The sequence below is a fragment of the Haematobia irritans genome, chromosome 1, assembly GCF_050003625.1.
Source record: "Haematobia irritans isolate KBUSLIRL chromosome 1, ASM5000362v1, whole genome shotgun sequence".
Lineage (NCBI taxonomy): Eukaryota > Metazoa > Arthropoda > Insecta > Diptera > Muscidae > Haematobia > Haematobia irritans.
This window is the reverse complement of record NC_134397.1, coordinates 101568332-101583669: the sequence shown is the minus strand read 5'-3', so window position 1 is coordinate 101583669 and position 15338 is coordinate 101568332. Positions and strand designations below refer to the sequence as shown.

The window sequence follows — 15338 nt, the reverse complement described above, 5'->3', positions numbered from 1 at the left end:
TCGGTTTTCTTCTTTACTACATGGAAATCTTATCTCTTATCCGTCATTCCTTGTGGGGATATACATTTAAAGTGATTTCCACACAGCGGCAACTCTTATCCTTAATGCTAAAACTGTTGTCACTTCCACAACACATAAAAAGAATCGGGTTTAACACGTGGTGTTTAGTGGACTATAATGAATTGCATTTCTTGTTCTCATAACACACAAGCGAAATCGCAAATTCTCTATAAGAGAAAAAGTTAACGGTATAAAATACATTTTTTCTTTTTAGTTGTCCAAAATTCATTGAAGTGTTAAAGTGCATAGTGTAAAGACGTGTGTTGTGGTTTAATAATATAAAAAATGACAAGTAAGTCACAATTTTATAAAAATCTAAAAAAAGGAAAAAGAAAGAATTGACTCATTACTAACTGGTTCTTCAAAAAAACGATGGAAAAAGTGAAATTACTGATGATCAACAAATCGACATAGAATCGCCCCAATTAGAAGAAATTTCAAGCTTTAAAGAAAAATTGCGATCGTGGATATTGAAATATCAACCTTCCGTTGCGTCATGTCGCGATTTATTACAACTGCTAAGGGAAGAAGGTCTTGATGTACCATTATCAGTGGAAACGCTTATTACCTCAAGGGACGGATTTGTAAAACGAACAGTGCATCCCGGTGAATATGTGCACATAGGTCTAAAAAGAAACCTCCAGAATGCTTTGAGTTATTACGACTCGACCCCCTCGGAACTATATATTGATATTGGTGTGGATGGTCTCCCATTATACAAAGGTTAGGTTAGGTTAGGTGGCAGCCTGATGTATCAGGCTCACTTAGACTATTCAGTCCATTGTGATACCACATTGGTGAACTTCTCTCTTATCACTGAGTGCTGCCCGATTCCATGTTAAGCTCAATGACAAGGGACCTCCTTTTTATAGCCGAGTCCGAACGGCGTTCCACATTGCAGTGAAACCACTTAGAGAAGCTTTGAAACCCTCAGAAATGTCACCAGCATTACTGAGGTGGGATAATCCACCGCTGAAAAACTTTTTGGTGTTCGGTCGAAGCAGGAATCGAACCCACGACCTTGTGTATGCAAGGCGGGCATGCAAACCATTGCACCACGGTGGCTCCCAATTATACAAAAGTTCAGGCGTTGTACTCTGGCCTATTTTTGGAAAAATCACTAATATTAAAAACGCCAATGTTTTCCTCATAGGAACTTACATAGGCGTAGGCAAGCCTACTCGAGTGGACAATTTCCTTCACGATTTTATGAACGAATATTCCCAAATTCGTGACCATGGGATTGAACATGAGGGTAAAATTACTCAATGCTCAATTCGTGCATTTATTTGCGACGCTCCAGCACGAGCATTTCTTCAGGACATAAAAGGTCATACATCATTCAATGGTTGTTCCAAATGTACCCAAGTCGGAAAAAGAATTGAGAAAACCAATACCTTCAGTGTTGAAAAGGGTTTACCTAGATCGGACAAAAGCTTTTCCGACAGATTGGACCCCGGATTTCATCAGCCATTTTCCCAAAATTTTCAACTGGGATTAGAGAAGCTTGGCATTAAAATGATATCACAGTTTCCTGTGGAACCCATGCACCTAGTTGAAGTGTTATTTTGTAAGTAAATACACATATAATTCATAATATTTTTTAAGTAAACTTTTACATTTACAGTGGCTACTTCTGCCGATGGATGTACTGAACTAGAATTTACTTTGGCGTTAAGCAGAGCTCTTAAGGCAGCTAAAAACAAACACTTTAAATCCATTTGTTTGAACAAAAAGAATAACAAGGAAAATTGTTAGACTGAATGAAGTATAGTGTGAAGAATTTTTATTTTACTATTCAATACTGATTTTCCATATCCAAACACAAATTGAAACCAATTTAAAGAATCGTAATTTCTCATATAAAAACTCTAATAATTTTAATGGAGTGAATATTTATGTTTTAGTTATTTAGTTTTATATATTTCACTTTAGTTTTTGTTTCATCCTGAATACTACTATATGATAAACTATGGGAATATATAGTTGTATATAGTATATGTATAATATTATACAATATATATTAATATTATAAACTTTCAATAATATTAAATAGTATATCTAAAATAAAAATACGAACAAATCAGATTAGCAAATAATTTATTCCTTTACATTTAAATGGAATGGGTTCTATGTCATAAAATGGAAGTGGTTCCTAAATTACGAAAAAGAAGAGGTTACCGCAAACTTTTAAAAATGCGTTCCAAAAGAAAACAGAAGAACTGGTTCTTAATTATGGAATAACACTAGTTATACCAGCGTGGTGACCAACTACTTGTTTTCTGATCACAAAAGAATTACTTCTGGAAGTCTCATCCCTTTACAAAAAGAATCGATTAAGGAAGCAGAATGGGAATTAGTGATACAAAAATTAATTAATTCCTTACTGCATTCCCATTTTGAAATATTTTTTGCTGGGTAGCTTATTGTAAAAAGTGAACACGACATAATAAGTTAAAGTAAAAGAAACAATTAATTTTTATTAAAATAAGACAAATTAAACCAAGTTCATTATGTCACCCATAAGGTGAAAAAAAACGAAATAAATGTACAATAAAAGTTATTATTTATATCCTTGTCGATATTGATAACTAAGTAATAATAAAAGAAATTAAGAAAAATATATGGACAAATTTTAATTCAAAAACTAACCTAAAAAAAACAAAACCAAAAAGAAAAGAAAAGAAACTAACATCAATCAGGTTTAGTGTTCTTCATAACACCTGTTGTGCAAAAACAAAATATATTTGTGCTGAAAATCGAACAAAATAAAGAAGTGCCAAAAAGGAGAACAAAAAAAAAGTAAAAACAAGTATATACAGCATTAAGTTCGGCCGGGCCGAATCTTAAATACCCACCACCATGAACCAAATATTAGGGTTTCCTTTGAAATTTCAGGAGAGCTTGAGGACACTTCACGAAGATAAATTTAAAGATTTCACTTATGAGGACTATATCAGATTCTGGATTTATAAGAACCATTTTTGTTTGAGTTTTAGAGGAATCATTAACATCTCTTGTAAGTGTGCAAGAAAATTATAAAATAACATCTTGATTTGAAATCTTAAATCTGTAGAAGTAAGATCTGGAAATTTTACATTGAGTTTCAAGCAATTTTCATGATCAGTGCGCCTTCTACATCCTCAAGAAGTGAAGTCGGTCTATATGGTGGCATTACCAAATGGACCGATAAAAACTTAATCCGATACACGTTTTTGTGAGCCTAAAATACCAGAATATTTACAATTTCAGGCAAATCAGATAAAAACTACGGTTTCTAGAAACCCAAGGAGTTAAATCGGGAGATCGTTCTTATGGGGGCTATACTAAAATATGGACCGATACTCACCGTTTTCGGCACACCTCTTTATGACCCGAAAATACCTCTAGATTTCCAATTTCAGGCAAATAGGATAAAAACTTCGGATTCTAGAAGCCCAAGAAGTAAAATCGGGAAATCGGTCTATATGGGGGCTATACCAAAATATAGACCGATACTCACCATTTTCGGCACACATCCTTATGGTCCTAAAATACCTCTGGATTTCCAATTTCAGACAAATTGGATAAAAACTACGGTTTCTATAAGCCCAAGACCCCAAATCGGGAGGTCGTTTTATATGGGGACCATACCAAAACATGGACCGATACCCACAATTTTTGGCACACGTATTTGTGGTCCTACAACACCTCTAGATTTCCAATTTCATATAAATTGAATAAAAACTGCGGTTTTTATAAGCCCAAGAAGTAAAATCGGGAGATCGGTCTATATGGGGGCTATACCAAAATATGGACCAATACTCACAATTTTTGGCACACGTATTTGTGGTCCTACAATACCTCTAGATTTCCAATTTCAGGTAAATTGAATAAAAACTGCGGTTTCTATAAGCCCAAGAAGTAAAATCGGGAGATCGGTCTATATGGGGGCTATACCAAAACATGGACCGATACTCACCATTTTTGGCACACCTCTTTATGGTCATAAAATACCTCCAGATTTCAAATTTCAGGCAAATTGCATAAAAACTACGATTTCTAAAAGCCCAAGACCCCAAATCGGGAGGTCGGTTTATATGGGGACTATATCAAAACCTGGACCGATATAGCCCATCTTCGAACTTGACCTGCCTGCAGACAAAAGACGAGTTTGTGCAAAATTTCAGCACGATTGCTTCATTATTGAAGACTGTAGCGTGATTACAACAGACAGACAGACAGACAGACAGACGGACAGACGGACATCGTTATATCGTCTTAGAATTTCTCCCTGATCAAGAATATATATACTTTATATAGTCGGAAATCGATATTTCGATGTGTTACAAACGGAATGACAAACTTATTATACCCCCGTCACCATTCTATGGTGGTGGGTATAATAACCAACTGTACAATGCATTTTGTATTGTAAAGAATTAAACTTAGAACAAGAATTGATTACACAAAAGTAAAAGAAAGAGATATTCCTTTGAAAAAAAAAAATAATGAGAAAATGCAAAACAAATATGTAAATCTGTGACATGTAAAGTTGACAACCCATAACAAACTAGCAATAGTGACAAAATAAGCTCAATAAATCAACTATTTTGAGTGAAAACCAAATGAAAAAAAAAAAAACAAGTAAGTAAAGTCTAAAGTCGGGCGGGGCCGACTATATTATACCCTTTACCCGTATATACGCCACAATTTGTGTTACTTCACATTTGCTGGAAGCTATATAAAGGAGACATTTTTTTTTACTTCTACAAAATCTCTGGAATTAAAATTTAAATCGGCTCACGCTATCCAGTTAATTGGAGGAAACTTCCATTGAAAATGGGACTAAAATGTATAACAGTCTACCATATTTCCCCAACTCTGATGTACGTATATATAGGAGCTACATATAATCTGAACCGATTTTGACTAAATTTGCTATGTATAGTTAGAATAATAATTCTGCTATCTATGCGAAATTTAACGTAAATGGGAGTATAACTTTGGCCCCCCGGGTCATATGAGTGCAAATCGGACGGAAGATATATATGGGAGCCATATCTAAATCAGAACCGATTTCAACCAAATTTGGCACAATTAACGATACTATTAAACGTACTCCTTTTGCGAAATTTGAAGCAAATCACGGCAAAACCCTGGATTTTGAGGCCATATAAGTTCAAATCGGACGAAAGATATATATGGGAGCTATATCTAAATCTGAACCGATTTCAACCAAATTTGACACGCATAGCTATAATACTAATTCTACTCCCTGTGCAAAATTTCAACTAAATCGGAGTTAAAAATTGGCCTCTGTGGCCATATGAGTGTAAATCGGGCGAACGATATATATGGGAGTTATATCTAAATCTGAACCGATTTCAACCAAATTTGGTACACTTACCGATACTATTAAACGTACTCCTTGTGCAAAATTTGAACTAAATCCCGGCAAAACTCTGGCTTTGGAAGCCATATAAGTGCAAATCGGACGAAAAATATATATGGGAGCTATATGTAAATCTGAACCGATTTCAATCAAATTTACCAAGCATTGGTAGAATGTCAATTCTACTCTTTATGCAAAATTTCACGAAAATCGGTAGTAAACTTTGGCCTCTGTGGTCATATAAGTCTAAATCGGACGAAAGATATATATGGGAGCTATAGCTAAATCTGAACCGATTTGGCTGATATTTTGCAAGATTTTCGAGATTCATAAAATATTTGGATGTACGGTATCGGTTGATAAACACGCTAACTATGACCACATCGGGGATAAATATATATGGCAGCTATATCTAAATCTGACCCGATTTTTTCCAAAACCAATAGCGATTGTCTCTGTCCCAAGAAACGGCCCTATGCCAAATTTGAGGACGATCGGACTTAAATAACGAGCTGTACTTTGTGCACAAAATTACATATACAGACAGACGGACGGACAGACAGACAGACGGACATCGCTAAATCGACTCAGAATTTAATTCTAAGCCGATCGGTATACTAAAAGATGGGTCTATGACCACTATTTCTTGGCGTTACATACAAATGCACAAACTTATTATACCCTGTACCACAGTAGTGGTGAAGGGTATAAAAATTATACTGAAATAAAAAAAGATGAATTCTTTATTTCAAGCATAGAAACAAAAACATATATCTAAAACAAAAAAAAAAAATAATGATGATTTATGGTAATAAATTGTGGTGAAGGAAAGAACGAAATCAGAATCAAAGCAACAAAACGCGTAACAGATATCACAATGATTATATATATATATATATATATATATATATATATATATATATATATATATATATATATATATATATATATATATATATATATATATATATATATATATATATATATATATATATATATATATATATATATATATATATATATATATATATATATATATATATAAAACAACAATGTATGTATTTAGAGTTCTAAGTCTCACAAAACACGAAGAAATAACAAATAAATAAATAATAATAAAAAAAAAGAAAATACAAAAAAAGGAAAAATTACAAGAATAAATTAATATAAAAAACGTATGTAAATAAATATAGATTAAGATATGTGGGCAAATTAGTATGTAAGCACATATTTGTACGTATATAGGGTTATTGGAATTGTTCCGAAATAAATATAATAATATGGAATTGAAAAATATTTCTCTTTCGGGTAAATTCTCTTAAATAATGATGGAGTAGTTCGGAAGGTGTGGGGGTGTTGTGCTAAAAGGTGAGTATGCGGTAGATGTGTGTGTGTGCGATACTAAATGGACATGATAGTTTAGAGGGGAGGGAGAGACCAGAGGACATTTTGCTACGTATGGGTATTTCCATGAAATTCTTTGAGCCATTGAGGAAATACATAGGCTGTAGACTTTATGAGTTACAGAAGGGGTGGGAGGCTCAGACGGACGGACAGACAGTGGTACTGATTTTGAAATAATTAGGGGAAGTTTGATGACGGACATTGTTGGACATTAAGGACGTTTTGTGGTACAATTTAGGAGTAGTATTTTCTTTGACTGGAGAGAATTATGTTTATGATTCAGGTATCCCGGGTGAAAAGAATCCATCCCGAATCCCGACGAGCTGCCGATTAAAGCCACCGTGTCTATTTTGCCATCTACGGGTTACACCTATCCAGGAATCATAACAATTCTTTTGTCTTGTCTTTTTATTCTCTCTGTCTGTAGTGTCGGTAGAGGAAAAGAGCACTTCATTTTCGTACAATACTGTGTAAGTTATTTTTTGGTGGTTTTGTGAAAAATGTTATTGAAAGAAGTTTGTTTACATTTAGAACAGAGTATAAAGTGAAGAAGCAACATCGGCGTGCTCTTCTTCGACTCTGATATATAAAATAAAACATTATTTAATTTGAAAATAACGGCGTAGGAAAATCTTGTACACCCTCAAAAAAATCGCTTCTCTAACATATGTTTCAAACATATTTTGCAGCAAGCACATATATTATTGGATACTGCCGAAACATTAATATGTTTATTTTATGTGAACATATTATACGTTTGGAAGCAATTTGATGAGCACAATCTTCTCCCCAAGAAGATTGTGCTCATTCCCTCACATAATTTTCACTTGCACGAAATTTTTTAGTTCTTGGCACCTTTTTCTGTAATACAAATAATGTTGAAGAAATTATTCAATTTTATAATTTTTTTTTTTTAAATTTTACCTTTCGTCTGGACGAAGAATCGAACCGAGGAACATACAGTTTGTAAGCCAACACACTATCCACTGGGCTACGTAGCTGTTATGGTCATCAATAGACAATTATCGTTACAAGTTATATTTATATAGCATAGTCTGCGGCGCCCACGAGCCGATGCAAACAAAACATTATTTAACAGAAACATACATTTGTTTGCAACGTGGAGCAATGGTTAGCATGTCCGCCTTGTGTTGAAAATACTTTATTAAATTCTACTTTAGTTCAACATAATTAATTTGATCAAGTTACCTTTGTTTTTGTTTGTACTGAAAAATATTTTTTTTTTCAATCACTCACTTTCTGTATACTGAATTCAAATAAAGCAATATATATTTAAAATTAACTCTGCGTACAAATTCTGTCTCAATAGGTTATGGGCCCGGATCTCATTACGCGAATATTGAGCAAGGAAGAATAAATCCTATTGAATAGTCTGGGACAGCGAATCAAAGGCTGGAATTTCTAATTGGTTAGAAAATTTGTTTAATTGGAGAGCTGTGAGTCTCCAGAGTATCATGACGACATTTACTGGACGCATTCCGTTGTTCAACGGCAATAATTTTTTGACGTGGAGAACACAAATGGAGGCTATTTTGCATAAAAACAGATTGCTAAATATAGTGTTTGGTGATGAAAAATGTCCGGAGGTCGCAAGTCTACCGCAAAATCCAACTAGTGGCCAACGAACTGAATTCGAAACAAAAATGGAGGCAGTGAAAAAATTCAAAGAGAAAGATATGGACGCTACACACAAAAAACATTTTTTTCTGAATCAATCACGAAATTAATTGATCCAATTAATTTTTTAATTGAAATGTCTTCAATCACAGAAATGATAGTATCAATTAAAAAATTAATTGATCCAATTAAAAAATTAATTCATACTATTAATTTGTGTGATTGATTTTTATTTCAATTAAAAAATTTGTTGATTCAATTAAATTTTTAATTGAATATTTTTTAAAACTCAATTAAGATTTTAATTGGAAAAATGTTCGTGAAATTTATTTCTGTGTAGGGCCGAGATTTTAATATCCCTGGAAGCAAACATTGTAAGTATGGTGAGACATATAAAAACATCCAGTGAAATGTGGAAGCATCTTGGCGATACTTTCGACCGGAAGACTACAAGGAAGAAGATAGAATGCTACAGAAAGTTACTAAATGTCGGAAGGCCAAACCGTCTCGGAATTTTTAATTGAATTTGATGTATGTGCAGCTTCGATTCGTGAAATGGGGGTCGAGTTGGATGAAGACCTTCTAGCAGTTATAATTGTAGACGCTTTACCCGAAAAACTCTCAGCAATAAAGGCTGCCGTGGACACCGCAAATGATTTCCCAAAAGTCGAAATATTGAAGGCGCGACTCCTGGAAGTTGGTGATAAAAGTGAGGTTAATCTAGATTCGGCGATGAAAGCGAGGCATTATATGAGAAAACAACAACAACAATTTGATGCAAATTATAAGAGAGCCCAAGTCGAAGGTACGTACAAAAGGGTATTTAAGTGTTTTCGATGCAAAAAGAAGGGACACAAAGCAAATGAGTGTAGGACGAAATTAGTTGCTGGGGAAAATTCCCGAGGTGTTGAAGAAAAACCAAGTTGTTTGGGTGCCGTCGAAACTGCCATGTTTGTCAAATCTAACCGCAAATGGGTGATAGATAGCGGAGCTACTTCCCACATGTGTAACGAAGAATCGCTATTCATAGAACTCGACAAAAGCTATAGTGGTAATGTTAAATTGGCAGACGACAATGAGGTATGTATCAAATGCATTGGAAAAGTTTCGATTTTTGTAAATGTACAAGGCAAGAAGAAACCCATACACCTTGACAATACCCTATATGTACCACATTTGAAGTGTAATCTTGTGTCGACTAGTAAGGCAACAGTCTCGGGTTGTAAGATAATCATGGAAGGCAACAAAGCTTTTATTTCGAGGAAAGAAGAAATTTTGATTGAAGGATATAAGATAATGTTTATATCGTAAAATTGTTTGACCATAAAGAAATAGCAAATACAGTGCAAGGAACTGTTAATAAGGAATTCAAGAAATGGCATCATCGATATGGACACTTAAATTGTAAAGATTTATGCAAACTTTCCTCATTTGAGATGGTAAAAGGGATACCAAAATTGAATTCGGTGCAAATTGATTGCGAAGCTTGCATTCGAGGTAAGCAGACCAGATTGCCGTTCCCACGAAAAAATGAAAAGTCCTCTACTGAATTATTGCAACTTGTCCACACAGACCTATGCGGTCCAATGAAATGTGAGTCTATGGGACGCAGCTTATATTTTGCAACATTCATAGACGATTTTTCTCGTAAAGTTTTTGCCTATTTTCTTCGAAGCAAAGATCAATATTTGGAGAAATTTAAAGAATTTAAAAAGGCTGTCGAAAATGAAACTGGGAAAAGAATAAAAATATTAAGAAGCGATAATGCGAAGGAGTTAGTTGGCACAGATTTTTCCAATTTTTTGAAAGAAAGTGGAATTAAACATCAGCTTACTGTAGCGTACACACCTCAACAAAACGGCGTTGCCGAACGTATGAATCGGACTTTGGTTGAGATGGGTCGATGCTATATGTTAGATGCTGATTTACCCATGTCTTTGTGGGCAGAGCTGATAAATGCATCTCTATATATTAGAAATAGGTGTGCAAAAAATTTGAATCACGAGAAAACTCCGGAACAGTTTTGGACTGGCTTGAAACCTTGCGTTAAACATTTTCGGCAAATAGGATGTAAGGGGTTTGTATTGAATAAAAAACCTAAATCCAAATGGGAAGCCAGAAGCGATAAATATATCTTAGTGGGGTACTCCGATGAATCTAAAGCATACCGATTATGGAGACCAGGAACTAAAATTGTTATAAAAAGCCGTGATGTGAGATTCATAGAAAATTAATTGTACAAGGATGTAAATAAGAAAATAAATAATCAATTATTTTATGAATTTGAAATAAACTCTCATGAAAATGATAATAAATTATTGCCGGATAGAATTGATCAAGAAACGGATGATGAACTTTTTGATTGTGAAAACTCAGAATTTCCAAATGTAGATACGAATAAAATGTCCGAGTCTTTGGAATTTCGCTCAAATGATGCGATGGAAAATTGTGGTGATAGAAATCAGGAACCTTTTGAATCCATAAAGCAACATCTTAGGTCATGGACGTTTGGAAAAAACAATGAATCGTCCAATATGGTTGATGAAACATGTATGGATCCGAGATCCATATAAGAAGCTTTAACATCAGATCATGCCGATGAATGGCGAAAAGCCATCGAAGATGAATATACCTCATTAATGAAAAATAATACATGGATTTTGACAAACCTGCCAGAAGGAAGAAAACCAGTCGGTTGCAAATGGGTGTTCAAATCGAAGATTAGGCCTGACGGTACTGTGGAAAAGCGAAAGGCCAGACTCGTTGCTAAAGGCTATACCCAAGTCATGGGTTTAGATTACGTTGACACGTTTGCTCCAGTAGTGAGACAAACTTCATTAAGATTAATTTATGCTTTGTCGGTAGAGCATAATCTTGAACTAAGGCAATTAGATGTGTCAACAGCATTTCTTAATGGAACATTGGAAGAAGAAATATATATGGAACAACCCGAGATGTTTGTTCAAGAGGCAACAAAGCATAAGGTATGTAAATTACAGAGGGCAATCTATGGACTTAAACAATCTGGAAGACAATGGTTTAAATGCATCGATTCAGTGATTGTAGAATTTGGACTTCAAAAATCAAATTATGATCCGTGTATTTATTATATCCACAATGAAAATACCCTTATGATAGTTGCGCTTTATGTGGACGATATAGTTATCGCATGTAATAATAAAAAAAATTACAGAAAAATTTGTGAAGAAACTGAAGTCAAAATTTGATATTCGAGATTTGGGCATACCAAGACATTGTGTTGGTCTTGAAGTGAATGTACAACCAAATGAAGTATCAATATCGCAGTCAGGATATATAAAGTAGTTGATAAAGAAATATGGTTTAGAGAACTGTAAGCCTGTTAAAATCCCCATGGCTGTGAAAATTAGAAAAAGAACCTCTAGATGCAGATGAAAGAGAAAAAGTAAATGAGAAAATCTACCAAGAATTAAATGGGTATTTATTGTACATATCGCTACATAGTAGACCAGACATTTCATGTGCAGTTAATATGTTATCACAATTTTCTAAGGATCCGCGAAAGCAACATTATAACGCTGCTCTACATGTAGTACGGTACCTGAGTACAACAAGGAATGCAAAAATATCATACAAGAAAAATTCCGCATCACTTGAGGGATATTGCGACGCTAATTGGGCTCAAGATATCAATGATAGAAAGTCTCAAACAGGATTTTGTTTTCTTCTAGCTGGAGGAGTGATTTCTTGGGAATCGAAAAAGCAAAGGGTGGTTGCAACTTCTAGTGCCGAAGCTGAATACGTAGCTTTGACTGAAGCAGCTAAGGTAGCATGGTATTTAATTTATAATCTTAGTGAGCTTGGATTATCAAACGTTAGACCAACCAAAATTCATACCGATTCCCAAAGTGCTCAAAAGATGGCGAAATTTGGCTCTAATCACTCTCGGACAAAACATATCCATTACAAGTATCACTATATAAAAGACACTATTCAAAATGGAATTATTGAATTGCAATACTTGCCAACAAATCAAATGATTGCGGATTTTCTAAGGAAGCCAGTACCTAAACCAAAACATATTTATTGTTCAAATAAAATGGGCATATTATTTAATGTTCAAATTAATAATGTTGAGGAGGCATGTTGAAAATACTTTATTAAATTCTACTTTAGTTCACAATAATTAATTTGATCAAGTTACCTTTGTTTTTGTTTGTACTGAAAAATATTTTTTTTTTTCAATCACTGACTTTCTGTATACTGAATTCAAATAAAGCGATATATATTTAAAATTAACTCTCCGTACAAATTCTGTCTCAATACCTTGCATGTAAAGGGTCGTGGGTTCAATCCCTGCTCCGACCAAACCAATTTTTTTAATTTACACATTTACGTTTATACTATATTAACATTTTACAATGAAACTTCCAAATGTGCGTTATTAAAGATTTACTATAAACGAAATGGACTGAGCTTTAGGATCTCTATTCTCTTTATTCCGAATACTCATTCTAATATTCACATTAAATAATATTTAGACTTAAGCATATAAAACTTTTGGCCTTATCATAAATCAGTTTCCGAAACAACATATAAGCGGTTTCACAGAAATTGCTCTCTTTTGATTCTCTCGCTGTGTTAATTTGATATCTATCGTCAAACCCCCCGGTTTCTATCTCTATTTGTCGCTCTCTGAATAAAATATCACAACATATATATGTTTACTCGAAATTTGTAAAATTATATATGTTTACATTCACACATATAATTTTTATGAAACATGCATGCCCCAAACATAATATATTCTAACATATTAACATATGTGTTCCAAACATTTAGTGTTAGTTTGGGAACATTACATGTTTGCACTTAAATATATTGTGTTTAAAAATTGTGCCCGAAACACATTTTGTTTATATCGAAACATATAAAAAACATATTTTTCTAACAGTGTAGTGTGAAATTTACGTATGTTCAGTTTACTTTTGCCATTTTTTGAATCGCGTTGGAGTAATATTTGTTGTGATGCATAAAAAGAGTACTTAAATAAAAATAGAGCACTTTTGGGTGATCTTTTGGCCTATCTTGTTTTAAGAGCACATTTTGTAAAAAAATGTGCTCTTTAAACGAGCATGTCTGGCATCCCTTAGTGTCGGTCACCAGACCACAACACCATATAGCATTATAGGTCTAACCATGGGCGTAGCTAGGAATCCGGTCAGGGGTGAGCAAGGTCTATATTAAAACACGAACGAGTTTTATACTTATATATATATATATATATATATATATATATATATATATATATATATATATATATATATATATATATATATATATATATATATATATATATATATATATATATTATTGAAAAAAGCACCTTATTTTAACAAAAAACTTAACGAAAAGAACTTCACTAAAATTTTTTTGAAATTATATTTTTTTAAATATTAATCTTCTCTTGTCGGCAGCAAATAGATTTAATTCTACCTCAATGAACTTTTCTTCATTTTCAATCAATAGGTTTCTACGCACGCTCATAAGACATAGCCCTGGAAATTAAAAATAAAAAAATGAATTAATTGTACATAACTCAACCATTTAATCTTGACTCTATCATTATTGAACGTAACCAAGTCTTAACCCTACGTAATGTGCTGAAAGATCTTTCAATTGTTGCGGTAGTACATGGTTGAGCTAAGGAAATACTTAGAGCTTCTTGTATGGACGGAAAAAACATTTTACTTTCTTTCCACACATCACAAAGTTGCAAGTTTGACAAGTCCTGTGCCGTCAATTTTTTTCTTTCCAAATGTTATACCAAATTTCTGCTTCCTGTTCAAATCCAGTTATAGAATGATAAAACAAAAACTCTTTTGGCTCCTTTTTAAATTCTGCAACACTTAGTTTCAGCATGTTTGAAGGGTGCAGCAAATGTAATGAAAACGCTGGAAAATGTTCTTCAGAAAATCTATGGTTTAAGGCTGAATTCAATGAATCAAGGTATGGAATTAATATCGACCGTTTCCAGTATTCATCAGAATTGAGTGCAGGCGGGTTTGATCTGTGTTTCAGTTTGGCCACTATTCTTGGTTGATTTATTTCAATTTCAATTCCAATTTCACTGGCAAGTTCATAAGTTTCATTCAAAATTTCTTTAATTTTCAAATCTAAATTTTTACGATGAGAATACACTGTATCCACACGCAGAGAAGAAACATGATTGTGACAATCATATTCGAAGAGCAAAATAATATGATAGGAGCTTTTTTTGCGGCGACCATGTAACATTTTAACCTGCAACCATGTTGGATCAATGAACATGGTTCTAAGAAAAATATAATTGTCCTCATCTAAAATGTTATTATATTGATAAAAAGAATTTTGTTTGAATGAAAAGACAATGGTCACGATTTAAAATGTTATGGTATTCATTCAAAATGTTTTTTTCTAGTTAAAAGAACATGGTCACAACCTAAAATGTTTTGATCTTTATGAAAAAACTTTTTTCATCGTCGAAAAAAGGACGCCACTTAAGAAAAGAAAACACAAAATTAACTTTATTTATTTGTTTTTATTTATTTATAAACTAATTCATAGTTTGTTTGTATTTATAATGTCAAACATCACATATTTTTACACACACTATTTTGTTTCAATTTCAACAATAAGTAATCATTCCATATTTACATCGTGTGCCCATCAAATGTACAAACGCAGACATCATGTAACTGCAAATAAAAATAAATGATCCATATAGCAAAATGCAGAACAAAAAACAGGTATATTTTTCAATTACACTTTCCTTTTTTTGTTCACATAAAACCACGTGCCACTTATGAATAAATAAATTAACACAAAACACAGTAAATCCATA

The 15338-nt window shown here is 33.4% G+C and overlaps 1 protein-coding gene across 1 annotated transcript; it reads left to right on the top strand.

Moving 5' to 3' along the window:
• The first annotated feature begins 345 nt into the window (after positions 1–345).
• LOC142229537 (uncharacterized) lies at positions 346–1818 on the top strand. The gene is made up of 4 exons (XM_075300102.1): positions 346–352; positions 475–783; positions 1214–1630; positions 1688–1818. Exons 1-4 carry the CDS (start codon positions 346–348, stop codon positions 1816–1818), a joined length of 864 nt encoding a protein of 287 aa, XP_075156217.1.
• Positions 1819–15338: the final 13520 nt, after the last annotated feature.

Excerpts from the sequence above, each read along its gene's own strand:
- LOC142229537 (XM_075300102.1), top strand. Across the intron at positions 784-1,213 it reads TGGTCTCCCATTATACAAAG|GAACTTACATAGGCGTAGGC; the intron begins GTTAGGTTAGGT and ends TTTTCCTCATAG. Across the intron at positions 1,631-1,687 it reads CCTAGTTGAAGTGTTATTTT|TGGCTACTTCTGCCGATGGA; the intron begins GTAAGTAAATAC and ends TTACATTTACAG.